Source organism: Nicotiana attenuata, chromosome 1, assembly GCF_001879085.1.
Source record: "Nicotiana attenuata strain UT chromosome 1, NIATTr2, whole genome shotgun sequence".
In the NCBI taxonomy this organism is placed as follows: domain Eukaryota; kingdom Viridiplantae; phylum Streptophyta; class Magnoliopsida; order Solanales; family Solanaceae; genus Nicotiana; species Nicotiana attenuata.
The window spans coordinates 100,723,536-100,740,934 of NC_031989.1; the positions used below are offsets into that span (position 1 = coordinate 100,723,536).

The following is a 17,399-nucleotide window of genomic DNA, read 5'->3' on the forward strand; positions in this document are numbered from 1 at the left end:
TATTGTTTTAGCCACGTCTGGTGGCAAGACTTTTTCGTTTAGAACTTCTGGAGGAATTTCCCGTGTGCTTTCATCAGGAACCGGATAAATTAAAATTTCATAGGTCTTCAATAGGTACTTCCTGGTGTAGTACACCGAGCAATACTCAATGTGATCAATGTATTTGTATTTTGATACTGCCCAAGCATGTGCACATGGCAGCTCATCCAACTAAAAGCTTCTATAGCTGCAAGTTCGATCTTTTAGGAACATTATTCTCTGCTTACCCTTGTCAAGTACTGAATATAAGTAACTCGTCGAAGGGGTCACCTACAAAATTTATCAACTATCATTAGTGGTGACAAAGCAGATGCCCTCAAAATACATATATTAGAGAGCCTACAAGATTCAAAATAGCTTAATATCATGTCAAACCAACCAATATTTCAGCAGTGGGGTAGGCATAAATGCTACATTAAATTGAAAGCCTTTGCTTTTGTGCAGGTGGACACTAGTTTAACAGAATCACACAAAGAGTTCAAGATATAACAGATCCATGAATTCGGCATGATTACAAATTCTATGCACAAGCATCTACAGATTCCAGTCATACCTTCATCTGATGTGACAATTCAAGATTGTCCATCAGCATTGTATCATATTTTTTTCCAAGATTAGTGAATGACTCTACTGCATTCTTTAGGTTTGTAACATTCCATCGTCCGATCAATTTCCTTATGTAGTCTAGAAAAGGCAGTACCGGGAGTTCCATAGCAGCCTTGAGCGCTGCACTGATCGACTCCGCAATGTTTGAAGTCATCGTCAATGTTCTGTTGACAGTGGAATGTTCTCTGGACCATCTTTCATACCCAACATTCATTAAGTAATCTTTGACCCTCTTATAAATTTTCTCTACCTCTGCCATGTGGTAATCAAACTTCTCAACTGTGTATGCTTTGGCCATAGCAAAGAATATGTCTTTGAGCAGCAAATGGTTTTTTTTGTAATTTTTTTTTACATTATTCCATAGATGCCATATGTAGACACAATGAGGTACCTGTGGATACAATGTTGCCGCTGCATTTTCAATGCCTTCATGCCTGTCCAAGACTATGCACATTCCCTCCATTTCCCCAAATGCATCCTTGAATCTCGCAAAAAACCACTCCCAGGAAGCATTATTCTCTGAATCTACTATGGCATATGCGAGTGGTAGGATATTACCTGCTGGATCTTGTGTTGATGCTATCAATAATGTTCCTTTATATGCCGATTTAAGAAAGGTTACATCTACAACAACAACCGGTTTGCAATACTGCCATCCTTTTATAGACGGATATAGTGCAACGAAAGCATACATGAACAAGTCTTCCTCTGGTTGTTTCAAACTTACCACCGACATAGGATTTGTAAGAACCAGCATATAAATGTAGCTTAGCAGCTTTTCATATGATTCGCTCGGGTTCCCTCTCAGTACTTGAACTGCATATTCTTTCGATCTCCATGCTTGCATATATGTCATCTGAAGACCATACTGCTTGTTCATGTCTCCAATTATGTCATTAGGAGTGTATATTATTTTTGGGTATTTATACTTGTCTATCAGAAGACTGCCGATGAGTTTTACAGTAGCTTGACGTTGTGCGTAAGATCTGTCTTTAGGGGGCATGAGTGCACTTTGCTAAAATTTCTGACCTTGAAAACATTTGCTTTTTTTCAGGCTCGAAGACTTAAAATACCAATCACAGTTGTTGTTGATGCATGTTAGGCAGTACCTACGACAAGGATATAAACTTTTCCATCAATAAACAGAGCGACATGAAATACAATGATATATAGTGATACACACTGCTATCAACAATACTAGATGAAAAAATACAACGACTATACAGTACTAGACGGTGACAACCACAACTTAAAAGTGTACAGCCGCATACTTACAAGCAGCAACTTATTTTCTGCATAATTATGCTTCTAACATCAACTACGATATACATTGAGATACATAATTATACAATAAATATTTTGATACCTGCTTTCACTTGATCTATGCACCTTAAACTGAAATTTTTCCTTTACTGCCAAGTGCCTCATGAATTTGACTATCGTTGCCTTGTCTTTATAAATTTGACCTTCTTCTGCATCTATGTGTTGAGGGTCAGTTATTATTGTTTTCATCAGATTCTGTATCATTCCAGTCTTCTCCATCCCCAAACTCGATCATCTTAATTGTATCGCCATTGTATCTCTCCTCTACAAATGAGCTTTGTGCACATTCTGAGGAAATCACAGCAGAATTGAAATTGTAGCAGATCATGTCCATATCCTTTTCACTCGATGTTATACAAAGGGGATACATTGTAAATTCTGAGCTTTTTTTTCAGCTCAAGATATACACATACACCCATACTATTGTGTATCACTATTGGCGGAGAACTGTTTTGGACAGTGTATTTGATTTCAATATCATCCAATGAAGTTTCTATTATAAGTTGTTTCGAAATCACGTCTACAAAATCTTCAAAACTTATATTTGGAGTAACTATTACAGCATCTGCATTATAATCTACAAAGCTGTTGTCAACATTCCATCGGCCACCATACTGAATAAAAATTGATAAATTTGCCATTGAAGTAGCTAAAATTAGGTCAAAACTCACTAATTCCTTGATTGATTTTGATTGCAGTTCGTAGTTCCTTCTACACAGAAATTGCAAAAGCTGTATCCACACAGAAATTGCGAAGGTATATAGTGAAATTGATCGATTTTGAGTGAAATTTGGAGCTCCTTTTGAGAATTTTTTGAGAGAGAATGCTGTGATTTACAGAGGTAGAGAATGTCGTGATCTGTTAAATTGATACGCTTGAAAAAACAGGGAAGGAAGGAAGATCTTTAGCGTGATTCTCGGATAGAAGAATCCTTCCTTACGTGTATATCTAATTTTGGGCTACTTTTGGTAAGTGTCTAATTTTGGGCTAGAGGTTGGTAAGTTTGTATTTAAATTGGCTATTTCTGTACTTTTCCCTAAATTCAGCTCATTAACCGGGCTGAACAAGTCCACTAAAGGATGGATCGGAATCGGCCCAACAGTCACTAAATTATCCAGGTTTCTTTACATAAACAACCGCTCAAATTCACTGTTTACTTTTCATAGCCAGTATACATGAATTTTACACTAATTATATACAATTAGAATATATTATATATTCTCCAACTATTTTTAGTTTAAACATCGGGTGGACGGCTGTTTGGGTTAATCCTACCTTCTTTTTTTTTGAACTCTCGACGTTCACTGCTCAATCTTATTAACTCAAAATGGGAGATTTTATTCATCTTCTTACTAGGTTTACTTCCAAGATGTATTTTGATTTAGTGACTTGATTTTTACTAATTAGGAAATGTTAATAATCAGTGGTGGTTTTTCAAAATTAATTATCACTAAATTAACGCGAACCTTCTTCAAGAAAATTCATAAAAGTAACAAGACTCTCGTTTATTAATGACCCATTATACATTTAGTAAACATTGTAAAAGCAATATCATAGATAATCCAAAGCTACGTTATAGAACAAACAAATAAATTAAATCGCTGAACAATTAATGTTTTTAGGGACTCTCAAAATTAATAAGTTGTATATATTCTAAGATTAATTAATGGAATCAACAGTTGGGCATATCTGGAGGTGGAGGCAGAAGTCTCTCATCCAAGCTTTTTCCATCCTTAACAATGAATGCCATATCCATTCCCCAGCTTATGTGACGCTCGAAATGGCAGTGCATAAACCACACACCTGATCAACCAATTAAAAGAAAAAGAAGAAGTCTAAGTACGGCACCATGTGAAATTGGCAGTAAAGATTTTTTTCGTTTTTGGACTATATTTTTTTGGGGAGAAGCGCTCCCTACCAAAAATTTGGTTTAACGTTTGGCAGTAAAAATTTGGTGTAACGTCTATATGCACTGATTGTGTGGAAATTATTGCAGGTAACTCTATTTGAAAAATATTGATTTGTAACAAAAATTGGTAATAATTCTATTATATATAATGTACACAAATTAATTTACTGTGATGAAGTAAAAATTCCTTATACTATCAATATATATAAGTTAATTCTTCCTTTCAATCTCAACAACTTGAATACTTAAATGGCTTATATCATACTTACCATTAAGCAAAACCATTTTTCATGCATGTCAAATTTTAATAGAGCAATAATACACTAAAATAGGCAAACACAGACACCAAAATAAAATCATTACATTTTTGAAATTGAATATAACTCCTAAATAATTCTTCATCTGTCCTATTTCATATGTCACTCTTTCCTTATTAACTAACCTGTTGCAAAAGAATGACAATATTTTTTTGTTTGCACCATTTAATTTTAATTTTTTATTTTTTCATTAACGAAATGCCCTTTTACAACAATATAAATATCATGTATACATATTTAAGATCATAAATTTTAAAAATCTATTTTTTCTTTCTTAAATTTGAGTTCAGTCAAATAATGCCACATAAATCGTAGGAGATATGTAATAATGACAACAAATATGTTAAAATAAATGTGATCATACCAGGATTATTGGCTGTGAATCTGATGGCTGCCCATCCATTCCTAGGAATAGCAATAGTGTTCTGAAGAGGAGGATCAACAACATTATAATTCAAAGGGTCCTTCTCCTTATCAAAATTTCCAAAACCCCAACCAACCACATAAAAACTGTATCCATGCAAATGAATGGGATGATCAACTCCACCCAATAGATTAGTCCCCTGCAAAACAATCTCCACCGTTGATCCATATTCAAGAACATGCACTTCTGTTTTCCTATCAACTCTTTGAAATTCCACAGGTAATGAATCCCCTGTGTAGTTGAATTTCAAAGGTGGAACACTAGGAAAATCATCTCCATAAATCCCATTTATCTGCTTATAATAAGCTTCAAGTATGTCAATTTGAGGCATAACAAAACTTATATTATTCACACTAGCTGCAAATTTATCTCCATTTGGTCCAAGGCATGACTCATTAGCACATGGCAATGTGTTAACAGAAAATGTAAATAACAAATTTATTGTAACGTTCAATGGCACGTTCATTGGATGTTCCTTATTAGCCAAAAACAGGAATTTCCCCCTGAAACTAGCAAATGCATTCGTATCGTTGTGATTAGGGAGATGATTCGGGAGAGATGGTGGTGAAGACGGGGTGTAATTTCCCCGATACTGGAGGATGGCGGTGGTGGTTGTGTTATCGTATCCAATTCCAGGGTTGCTACTGTAAGCTCTTGAAGCCATGTAATAGTGGTTAAGGGGTTGATTTGCTTCAAGTAATAAATCAATGGTCTGTCCAGGGGAAATTATGACATAATCTGTTTTGAATGGCTTTAAATAGGCAGCATCTGATCCTACTACTGTGATTTGATGATTTGCCACAGAGAAAAACATTTGATTGTTCATTACAGCGTTCACCATTCGGAGCAAATAAGTCTTGCCATAGTCAACTGTTACCTTGTATGTACCTATAAAATAAGAAGAAATAGTTCATAACTAATTCGACAACATTGGATTTGAAAATGCACAAATATAACCATTATGATAAACTATATAAAAAGTCCCTTGTATACTTGACATATTCATTATCCTATTTTATGGGGAAAAAGGCCAAAATTGTCCCTATTCCAAATATATGCCTGCCGTTAAGAAAGTAGACAAAATCGTCCCTAGCCCTAACGGCTGTCCATGACTCAGCAACTAAAATGACACGGTGGACTCCATGTCATTATTTATTTTCCATCTGTAATAATAAATAACTAAACCCTCTAAATTATTTTAGTTGGAATATTGATTTTGTAACCGGTATGACTTGAGTGTATCACATAACCCATGCACTAGTCAAAATTGAGTTTTCCTGACAAAGCAATTACAGTATGTATTGGCCTATTTACTGTCACCTTCATCTGGCTTCCCTTAATTAGAAACTACAGACAATTCTGAATAAACTAGAACAGTCATTTTTTCTTAATAAATCCAAATTATCCAATAAATTTTGGAAAAAATAACTTTCGACAGAAAAGAAAAGAATTGTAAATATGAAGTATAACTGAAGAGTCGACCATGAAAGCCAAATCGAAACCCAAATAAATGAAAGGTACTGCATTTTCTCAAATTAAACAAGTTAATTTCTTAAAGAAAGATAAAAATGTTATAGCAATTGTCAGTTTGTCACTTATATACAATTGCCTAATAGACCACTTACAATTTTTGATGTAAGCGAAATTTTTCTTTAAAAAAATAAAGAGAGACAGAAAGAGGGACACAGAAAAAGAAAAAAACAGCCCCACCCGATTCTCATTCGGGTGAGAATCGTTTCGGGAATTTTTGATCTGTTTTGGACTGAATAGAATAAAGAATCTAACATTGGAATGCTGAAACTATTCAAAGCTGCAACTTATTATTTAAATTAGAATTGGTTAAATCTTTGTGCCTTGAATCTAGAAAATTAGAGAAGGAGAAGACTAATTTAAGTGGATTTAGTTATTTATTATTACATATGGAAAATAAATAGTGACATGGAGTCCATCGTGTCATTTTAGTTGCTGAATCATGAACCGCCTTTAGGGTTAGGGACGATTTTGTCTACTTTCTTAACGGCAGACATATATTTGAACCGAAAGTAGAAACGGGTATAAACGTGACTAATTTTTGATAGTATAGGGACAATTTTGGCCTTTTCCCCCTAGGTAGTTGTTAAGAACAATGCAATAAGTTTGCTAGCTTCTAAGATAAGGATTTAAATATATGTTTCTGTCTTATTTTACATGTTCTATCGGGTTGTTTGTCTTATTTTTCAACAAGTAAAATAGTTCTACCTATTATGAGTAGTTATTTATAACTGTCTTTTTAAGTCATCTGATAGTGTAAAACTTAAGAAAAATTAACCTAAATAGCGGCTCACCCACCTGCTTAAACTAAAACTAGCTAACTGACATATAATACGTGTATAATCTCTATATAATATGTGTATTATTAGAGTATAATCTATGTATATCAGCTAGAAAAGGTAAGGAGTGAATTCAGCCAACTATTTGTGTGAAGACTTACAGTACTGTTAGTGTATAGAAGTTAAATTCATAAATAAAAACAAGAAGGGGAAGGAAAGAGTTTTGGACCATTTCTTGAGCAAGGATATAAATCCCCTGGTTGACCATTTATAAGGTAAGCATCTGAAATATTTACATCTCCTCCACTTGCGAGAAACTCATCAACCACCTCTTGTACATCACTCTTCCACCACTCCCCTGCATTTCACACACCATATATAATAATTCATCAAAATGAAAAAAAATAAAAATAAAAAACCGGTTAGAATACAAGTGAACATACCTAATATGATGGGTATTTCAGCATTAGGTTTAGGGAAAGGATATTGAGTTTTATTTGCAGGACGGATCACGAGAGCACCATTCACTGTGGCTCGTGACCAATCGCTATGAGCATGCCACCACAGTGTGCCTTCCTCATCTGAAAGCTTAATCTTTTGGCTGAATTTTGTTCCCGGTCGAATTGGGCATTGAGTAATAAATTCAGGACCATCTGACCATGGATATCTTGGTTGTTTCACACCATGCCTGCATATATAATTCGATGAGATAATCACACAATTTAATATATTACAGATTTAGCGAAGGATACTTGCCAATGGATGGTTATATTCTGGCTTCCCTGGTTATAGACATCGACAACGAGCGTATCGCCTGTATTGGCATAAAGAACTGGCCCTGGGAATTGTCCATTGACAGTTAATATGTTCTTTGTGCTGCAAAGCCTAGTGTATGGAGTTTCTTTCACCTGCATGCATGGCCACACATAAAGTCTTAGCAATTTAAAAGTAACTAATATAGACGAATTCAGAATTTAGAGTTAGTGGGTTCAGAATGTTTACTATATAGTAGGAACATAGTGTAATACACAATACTCTCCCTATATCTGCGTCCAATAAAGATAATAGTATAAAATGCTAGGCATTTCTTTTCTCCAATCACGAAACCAGTTATCCATTAGTTATCCATTGGTTATCCATTTTTTAAGTGGATAATATGATTTTTATCCATGTTTAATCCACTTATAAAAAATTCATTATCCAACTCATTTTTTAGTAGGTAATATGGATGGACAACTATTTTTATCCATTATTACTTCAACAATGGGTAGGAAATGACTTGGAGAAAACAAAATGAAGAAATATAGGACAAAAAGTATAGCCATATCCCATCAAATTTATAATATGTGGAGTACTAAAGACAATATGAAGACAATTCAACGTAGTACGAGTATTACATTTCTGAGAACTTCACCTTCTTTTATATAACCAAGAATTCTTTCATATGGCGGGAGAATATTTTTCTTTATAAAGACTGAAGAACAGGAGAACAGCTAATAATATATATAAATTTAAAATGAAACATGCACATAAAAATATTAAGAAGAAACTTACGATAAATCGATGACGATGAACAAAAGCTTGACTAAGTAAAAGGCCAGAAAAGAAGAGAACTCCTACAAATTGAAGGATGAAAACCTTCATTATAAACCTCATCTTTCCAAAATAAACCATCAATAGTTTCCTTAAAATCACGCTGTTTTGCTATATATAGAAGTTTCTTATTATTCTTGAATTAAGTTATGGCAAGAAGATAAATGTATTTATAAGGTAAGATTGAAAGAATAAGAATGTCGTAGCAAACATTAACACAAGTATCATTACCATTTAACGTATAAAACATATAAACTGCATCTTATTTTCTTTGTCTGCTTTGATTTTTCAACCTTTTGAATATGACCACCCTTTGTTAAATTAACTCGATTCTATCAAGAAAGTCATACATTTCTATTCTTAGTTTCTTCTTTTAGTGGCTTAAATTTAGAAAAGTAAACACATAAAAAGTTAAATAGCCAAATAATATTACCACGACAATAGTCATTCTTGATTTGGATGCTCAACTTTTCTTTTACATTTATTTTCTTCCGCTTTGTCCCTTTGTTTCCTGATTTTCTCCCGCTATGATAAGATATCTAGAAGCATAAACTGTGTGATCTCTACTTAGTGAGCGAGCTAGGATTTGAATTTTGTAGGTTCTAAATTCTAGAATAGTGATACCAAGTGTTAGTAACTGAGTTCTGAATTTAATTTTTATACATATTTAATGAATTTATTAATACAAACACGTACAAGATTTGAACTAAAGCTATTGAGTCCGCCGAATCCGTAGCTAACCTTCTAGCTATGCCCCTATGCTTGTTCTCCGAACAAAGTACCATGTAATACTAGAAAGCTTTAAAAATTAAATATTCGGCACTAATACATCCCTCGTCCATTATATAGATCGTCAACGTCTAAGAAAACTAATATTTCTATTATCACTAGAAGACATGATGGTCATTTCGCACATGAGACGCACCAATGCGTAACACAAATAAATAGTGCAAGACATGTGTTTTTTACATATATATATATATATATATATATATATATATATATATATATATATCACTTTATTATGGTAAACTAACATGGTTTGATACATGTACAATTTACTTTAATCTATCTCTTTTTTTCTTAATTTACTTTTCCAATTGTAAAAAAAGTTTGTACCTATTTGTCAACATGAGCGCAGCTATACTGCTGTTAATTTGTGGTTTCGTTAGCTGCCCCATGGTTTAAATGTGAGTTAAGACGTTTCTACATTTTAATTTTCATCGGTCATGCTTGTGGAAAGATTAATTACAGTGAAAAGTAGTTATCACGGGTCCACTTGTTAAAAGTCTCATAGTTTGGCAAAATATGTTGAAATTCTTTTGTTTTTAAATTACTTTGTCAACGTTCCTATCCCGTATTTACGGTTGTGTAGCACTCAGAAAAGATATATACAGTTAGGTGATTTTCCATTTCGGAGACCCATTATATTTCTTCTCTGATATTTCTGTCTGATCTGGCTTTTCTCTTGAAATATATACACCAAATATGCGGTATTGCTTTTCTCTTCTCTCTCTTTTTCTACTTTTCTGTGTCGGTGAGGAGGGAGGTCAAGAAACAGCGCTAAAATTTAATATATCAAAGTATTTCTATAATTTTTTTGTGGGAAAGTTTTCTCTAATTTTTACTCCGCAACTACTGGTGGCAAAATGAATAAAAAATAGTTATTCATTTATATTATCCACTGGAAAAAGAATTGGATAATGAACTTTTTAATAATAAGTCAAATATGGATAAGAATCATATTATCCACTTAAAAAATGAATAACCAATGGTTTAATCTAACACCATAACCAACACATCAAATTCCATACCAACCCCAACTCGGCAAGAGCAGAAAACAGTGGTAGCGCGAAGAACCACACACAATGGCATGCCAGTGGTGATTTTCAAGACCAGGGACTAATATGGAATCATGGCTGCGGAATGTAGGAGAACGATTGTGGGAAGATTTTGAAGATTCGTCCCCAAATTCAAAAAATTAGGTCGCGATTCCTTGAGCGATTTCCACTTAAAGGCTCGGTCAAAATCAGAGTGTTTGATTGTATACGGTCAAAACCGGGCCCACCCGATTCCACTAATTAAACAAGACTAGGAGGATAGACGAAGGATCGGTCCCATGGCTTGGCAGATCGAGGTACGAGGATAAGGTATCGAGTTCGGAGTTCAGGGTACCTAGCAAGGTCGAAATCAGTAACGATCTAGGTCGAACGGGACAGACATCGAGCAAGATCGAAGATAGCATGATAATGGAAAGCCGAGATATCCGTGATTGGTCGAAGATCATGGCGGGAATCTCGGAACAGATCAGATCAAGGGCGGTTATTTAGCTAATCATGGGATTTACTTCTGTAATTAAGATTGTACCATAGATAGGATTCCTCTACTATATAAAGAGGGATCTAATCATTTTATAACCATCTTACATTCACACATATCAGAGCAATACAATACTTATTTCCTCTCATTCTTGTTCATCAGTTTATTCCATAACTTTACTCTTGCTCACTCAGTTCAAGGTGACCTAGCTCAAGGGTTGAATTGCATTTCTATACTGGTTTGCTTTACTTTGTTGTTTATTTCTACTATCAATCGTCATATTTGTCAACTGGTGCTAGGTGGAATTACATATCCTTAAAATTACTTATATATTTAAATGTTACCCGAATTTTAGGGTAAATAGTTTGGCGCCCACCGTGGGGCTAAGGATAATAGTGATTGCCTGGTATTAATTCTCATAACACACACTGCTTTATGCTTGTTCTTGTAAGTGTCTTTGATTTCAGGAATCAACATGTCCAACTCTCAAGTAGCACCCACTCACACAGACAACGACCTTGGTCCTCATGGCGAGAACGAAAACGTAGCCGCCCCGGGAAACGGAGTACTTCCAGTCAACCCCGATGGACCTCCGATCATAGAACCAGTTGATGTCAACTCCCGTATTGTCATTAATGGGAATTTAGGCGTCGACCCTGAAAATAGCGTCCGCAGGGACGCTCAAACAGCCGATCAGAACGCACAGAGCGGCGAGGAAGGCGAAATTACCCTTCGAATGATATTCGAGATGTTGCAGACTCAACAAGCCGCAATAACACAACTCCAAAATCAGAATCGTGCACAAAGCAGGATCGATCTCGAGCCATCACTAGAAGTTGTTCATAGAAACGAACCTATACCAGAGAGGCCGATCGCTAATGAATCGGGGACTGACCCCACCACTATGAAAATGCTCAAGGAGCTCATTAAACGAACTGAATCAGGAGAAAAGACAATCGAGGCAAGTGACAAAAGGTATAAACATACAACTCCCGGGTTGATCAAATACCGGGGGGACCACCGATTCTAAAGGGTTTGGATTCGAAGAAGTTCGTGCAGAAGCCTTTCCCTCCAAGTGCACCTCCGAAGCCCATCCCGAAAAAATTCCGCATGCTAGAAATCCCCAAATACAATTGAACCACCGACCCTAATAAGCATGTCACTTCTTATACATGCGCAATAAAAGGGAATGACTTAGAAGATGATGAGATTGAATCCGTTATATTGAAAAAGTTTGGAGAAACTTTATCGAAAGGGGCGATGATATGGTACCACAATTTGCCAACCAATTCCATCGATTCCTTCGCCATGCTTGCGGATTCATTCGTAAAGGCGCACGCTGGAGCAATAAAGGTTTCGACTAGGAAGTCGGAACTCTTCAAAGTTAAACAACAGGACAATGAAATGTTAAGGGAATTCGTATCTCGGTTCTAGATGGGACTCATAAACCTAACCCCGGTCACAGATGATTGGGCTATTCAAGCTTTTACTCAAGGTTTGAACGAACGAAGTTCGATAGCATCATAATAACTGAAGCACAATTCAATTGAATATCCAGTTGTGACCTGGGCCGATGTACATAATCGGTACCAGTCAAAGATCAGGGTTGAAGATGATCAATTGGGGACCCCTTCCGGTTCCGTTTACCCAAATAGGCCCGTCGGCATAATTCAAAGGGACATCGACAGAGAACCCCGATCGAACAGAGATCGCTATCAACCATACAGCGCAGACCGTAGAAATAGCTGCCCAAGATGTAATCTCGTTCGAAATGAACGAAGGAATGATCGAGGACAGAACTCCCGAGGGCTCATGAGTAAAAGTGGCTTCGATAAACATGTCGAGCCCACAGAAGCACCACGACTATCAGAATATAACTTCAGCATCGATGCATCGGGTATTGTATCAGTCATTGGACGGATCAAGGATACTAGATGGCACAGACCCTTACCAACCGATCCAGATCAAAGGAACCCTAATCAAATATGCAAATACCATGGTACCCATGGTCATAGAACCGAAGACTACAGGCAGCTGAGGGAGGAGGTAGCCCGTCTATTCAACAAGGGTCACCTTCGAGAATTCGTAGTGAGCCAAGAACCACTTCAAAAATAGATATTCAAACAGACAGAACGAGTAGGAAGAGCCACAGCATGTGATTCACATGATCGTTGGAGGAGTAGATGTTCCTCATGGACCGGTATTTAAACGCATCAAGGTGACAATCACAAGGGAAAAGCGAAATCGGGACTACTTACCAGAAGAAACCTTGTCTTTCAACGACGAGGATGCAGAAGGGATCTAAAAACCTCACAACGACGCACTGGTAATATCTATCCTTATGAATAAAATTCAAGTTAAGTGTGTGTTGATTGATCCAGGTAGCTCGGCAAATATTATTCGATCAAGGGTCTTAAAGCAACTCATCCTCCAAGATCAAATGGTGCCCGTAGCTCGAGTACTTAACGACTTCAACATGGAAAGTGAAACCACCAAAGGGGAAATCATTTTACCAGTAAATATGGCCGGAACCATCCAACAAATAAAGTTCCGTGTGATCGAAGGTGACATGAGGTACAACGCGCTGCTCGGAAGGCCTTGGTCCATAACATTAGGGCAGTACCCTCGACGATTCATCAAGTCCTGAAGTTCCCAACATCAGAAGGAATCAAAATGGTGTACAGAGAACAACCCGCCGCCAAAGATATTTTTGCGATCGACGAAGTAGTACCGGTATCGGTGCTTTCATCGACAAAGGGATCGGAGTCAAAGGGAAAGCAGGAAGTCAAATAGCAACCATAGTCACCGGCCTCGGCCCGATCGGAGGAGCAGGAAAATTTCGGGGATGATGATTATATGATACCTCGAACCTTCATAATCCCCAATGATTCTGATGCAACAAAGTCAATGGTCGAAGAGCTGGAACAGATCATACTGATCGAGCATCTGCCCGATCGAAAGGTATACCTAGGCACGAGGTTGACCCCCTAGCTCAGGAAAAAACTCGTTCAATTCCTTTTAGATAACATGGATTGTTTTGCTTGGTCCCACCTAGATATGACAGGGATCTCACCGGATATCACTACACATCGACTGAGCTTGGACCCGAAGTTCTGCCCGGTAAAACAAAAGAGAAGGCCCCAGTCCGAAGTATAACATGCATTCATTAAGGACGAGGTAACCAAACTTCTCAATATAGGATCCATTCAGGAGGTAAAATATCCCGAATGGTTAGAAAACGTAGTTGTAGTCCCTAAAGAGGGAAATAAATTTAGAATGTGCGTAGACTATAAGGATTTAAACAAAGCATGCCCTAAAGATTCTTTTCCTTTGCCGAATATTGATCGCATGATCGATGCCACGGCCAGCCACGAGATCCTTAGTTTTCTCGATGCCTACTCCGAGTACAATCAAATAATAATGAACCTGGAGGATCAGGAAAAGACTTCGTTCATCACTAAATACGGCACCTATTGTTATAATGTAATGCCGTTTGGACTAAAAAATGCTGGTGCTACTTATCAACGCCTAGTGAATCGAATGTTCGAAGAACAAATAGGTAAATAAATGAAGGTTTATATTGATGATATGCTAGTTAAGTCCCTGCGAGTAGAGGACCATATAAAACATTTGCAGGAAACCTTCGACATACTAAGAAAGTACAACATAAAGCTCAACCCAGAGAAATGTGCGTTCGGGGTCGATTCGGGCAAGTTCCTCGACTTTATGGTATCAAACCGGGGGATCGAGATCAACCCCGATAAAATCAATGCAATTGAAGGCATCACAGTCGTTGATAATGTCAAGGTTGTACAAAGGTTAACAAGGCACATAGCCGCCCTAGGTCAATTTATTTCGAGGTCCTCAGATAGAAGCCACCGGTTCTTCTCACTGCTTAAGAAGAAGAGCAATTTCGCATGGACCCCAGAATGTCAACAAGCTTTGGAGGAACTGAAACGATACCTGTCGAGCCCGCCATTGCTTCACACCCCGAAAGTGGACGAGCAGCTCTACTTATACTTAGTAGTCTCGGAGATAGCGGTATATAGGGTCTTAGTTCAAGAAGAGCAAGGTATGCAATTCCCTATTTATTATGTTAGTCGAACCTTAGGAGAGGCCGAAACCCGATACCCATACTTAGAAAAATTAGAGCTCGCTTTGATAAGCGCCTCTAGAAAATTAAAATCGTACTTTCAGTGTCACCCAATTTGTGTTGTAACCACCTATCCCCTTTGCAACATTTTTCACAAGCCCGAACTCTCAGGTCGATTGGCCAAATGGGCCGTCGAGATCAGCGGGTACGATATCGAGTATCAACCCCGAACGGCCATCAAGTCTCAAATCTTGGCAGACTTCGTGGCCGACTTCACGCCGGCCCTCGTATCCGAGGTCGAAAAGGAACTATTATTAAAATCGGGTATGTCATCGGGGGTATGGACCCTCTTCACAGACGGCACTTCAAACGTGAAAGGGCCTGGGCTAGGCATCATTTTAAAGCCGCCCACAGGTAGTACCATAAGACAGTCTATCAAAACTTCAAAATTAACTAACAATGAGGCCGAGTATGAGTCCATGATTGCAGGTCTCGAGCTAAATAAGAGCTTGGGAGCAGAGGTCATCGAGGCCAAGTGTGACTCCCTACTTGTGGTAAACCAAGTCAACAGAACTTTCAAGGTTCGAGAAGATCAAATGCAGAGATAGTTGGACAAACTACAGGTGGCTCAACATGTATTTAAAGAATGGACCTTACAGCACGTACTTCGAGAACAAAACAGCAAGGCCGATGCTCTTGAAAATTTGGGGTCATCGATCGAGGATGACAAACTTAGCTCCGGGACTGTCGTACAACTTTCGAGGTCAGTAATCGAAGAAGGTCCCGCCGAAATAAACTCCACAAGTCTAACCTGGGATTGGAGGAATAAGTATATCGAATACCTAAAGAACGGGAAGCTTCCATCGGATCCTAAGGAGTTGAAGACTCTACGCACGAAGGCCGCACGGTTCACATTGGCCGAGGATGGAACACTGTATAGGAAAATGTTCGATGGACCGTTGGCGTTATGTTTGGCACCAGGAGACACCGACTACGTTCTACGGGAAATTCACAAGGGCACTTGCGGAAATCATTCTAGTGTCGAGTCATTGGTTCACAAAATCATCAAAGTAAGATACTATGGGCTGATATGGAAAAAGATACAAAAGAGTTTGTTTGAAAGTGAGACAAATGCCAAAGGTATGCGCCGATGATTCACCAACCCGGAGAGCAACTCCATTCAGTCTTATCCCCATGGCCGTTCATGAAATGGGGAATGGACATCGTCGGCCCTCTCCCATCGACCCCAGGTAAAGCTCAATTCATTTTGTTTATGACTGACTATTTGTCTAAGTGGGTTGAAGCATAGGCCTTCGAAAAAGTCAGAGAAAAAGAAGTCATAGACTTTATTTGGGACCACATTATATGTCAATTCGGGATACCGGCCGAGATCGTATGCAGAAAATGGGAAGCAATTCGTTGATAGCAAAGTGACAAAATTTCTCGATGACCATAATATTAAAAGGACCCTATCAACACCATATCATCCTAGTGGGAAAGGACAAGCCGAGTTGACAAACAAGACCATCATTCGAAATCTAAAGAAAAGGTTAACTGAAGCTAAAGGAAAATGCAGAGAAATACTGCCCGAGGTCCTTTGGGCGTACCGTACAACGTCGAAATACAGTACGAGGGCAACACCATTCTCTTTTGTCTATGGTGCCGAAGCTCTGATCCCGGTCGAAGTCGGAAAACCTAGCCTCAGGTTTCAGCATGCAACTGAAGAGTCAAATCATGAGGCTATGATACAAGTCTCGAATTACTAGATGAAAGACGGGAAGCCGCCCTCGTTCGAATGGCCGCACTGAAACAGCAGATTGAAAGGTATTATAACCAAAGAGCCAACCTTCGACACTTTAAAGTCGGGGAATTAGTTCTGAGAAAAGTCACCCTCAACACTCGAAACTCGAACGAAGGAAAACTTGGCCCAAACTGGGAAGGACCATATCAGGTCCTCGATATCGTCGAGAAAGGATCTTACAAACTTGGCACGACGAACGGCGAGCAATTACCAAAAACTGGACTGTATCACTCCTCAAACGATATTATTGCTAAGGTATGACCTTCTCCATTTTCGTTTATATTTTATGTTAACCTATTGTAGGTGTTCGATCGAAGACATCGAGGGATTCTTCAACACAAAGTCCTTAGGTCTGAAAACACGCGTTGCACTCTTTTTCCCTTATACTGGTTTTCGTCCCAAATGGGTTTTTCCGGCAAGGTTTTTAACGAGGCAACCATTGTCCGTGCTAACTTAGAGCAATTCAACAGTATCCGAGGCTTCTTTACAATCGACCTATAATACTGGGGGGCATCACCCTCTAATGTTACAAGGAAAGCACTTCGTGTCAACAGGGTCTCGATAGGTAAATTTTTTAAGGTCCAAACGGTTGAACGAACCGTGCCCATGTAGATTACTCAAGACCTAACATCGAACATGTACACATGTATAATCATCTATTAAGAG

At 37.9% G+C, this 17,399-nt stretch overlaps 2 protein-coding genes across 2 annotated transcripts; both read right to left on the reverse strand.

Moving 5' to 3' along the window:
* LOC109239001 (protein FAR1-RELATED SEQUENCE 4-like) lies at nt 211-1,648 on the reverse strand. Its single transcript, XM_019405500.1, has 2 exons — nt 593-1,648; nt 211-309 (listed from the first exon to the last, which is right to left on the reverse strand). Exons 1-2 carry the CDS (start codon nt 1,646-1,648, stop codon nt 211-213), a joined length of 1,155 nt encoding a protein of 384 aa, XP_019261045.1.
* LOC109231182 (laccase-14-like) lies at nt 3,455-8,680 on the reverse strand. Its single transcript, XM_019396763.1, has 6 exons — nt 8,482-8,680; nt 7,684-7,835; nt 7,371-7,615; nt 7,157-7,285; nt 4,559-5,506; nt 3,455-3,771 (listed from the first exon to the last, which is right to left on the reverse strand). The coding sequence occupies exons 1-6, from the start codon at nt 8,599-8,601 to the stop codon at nt 3,641-3,643; spliced, it is 1,725 nt and encodes a 574-aa protein (XP_019252308.1). The 5' UTR covers nt 8,602-8,680; the 3' UTR covers nt 3,455-3,640.

Bases quoted from the DNA above. Each gene is read 5' to 3' on its own strand.
- LOC109239001 (XM_019405500.1), bottom strand. From the start codon at position 1,648: ATGCCCCCTAAAGACAGATCTTACGCACAACGTCAAGCTACTGTAAAA. The intron at 310-592 runs GTATGACTGGAA...TAAATTTTGTAG, and splicing joins AATTGTCACATCAGATGAAG to GTGACCCCTTCGACGAGTTA.
- LOC109231182 (XM_019396763.1), bottom strand. From the start codon at position 8,601: ATGGTTTATTTTGGAAAGATGAGGTTTATAATGAAGGTTTTCATCCTT. The intron at 7,286-7,370 runs GTATGTTCACTT...TGTGAAATGCAG, and splicing joins TGAAATACCCATCATATTAG to GGGAGTGGTGGAAGAGTGAT. The intron at 3,772-4,558 runs GTATGATCACAT...TTGGTTGATCAG, and splicing joins ATTCACAGCCAATAATCCTG to GTGTGTGGTTTATGCACTGC.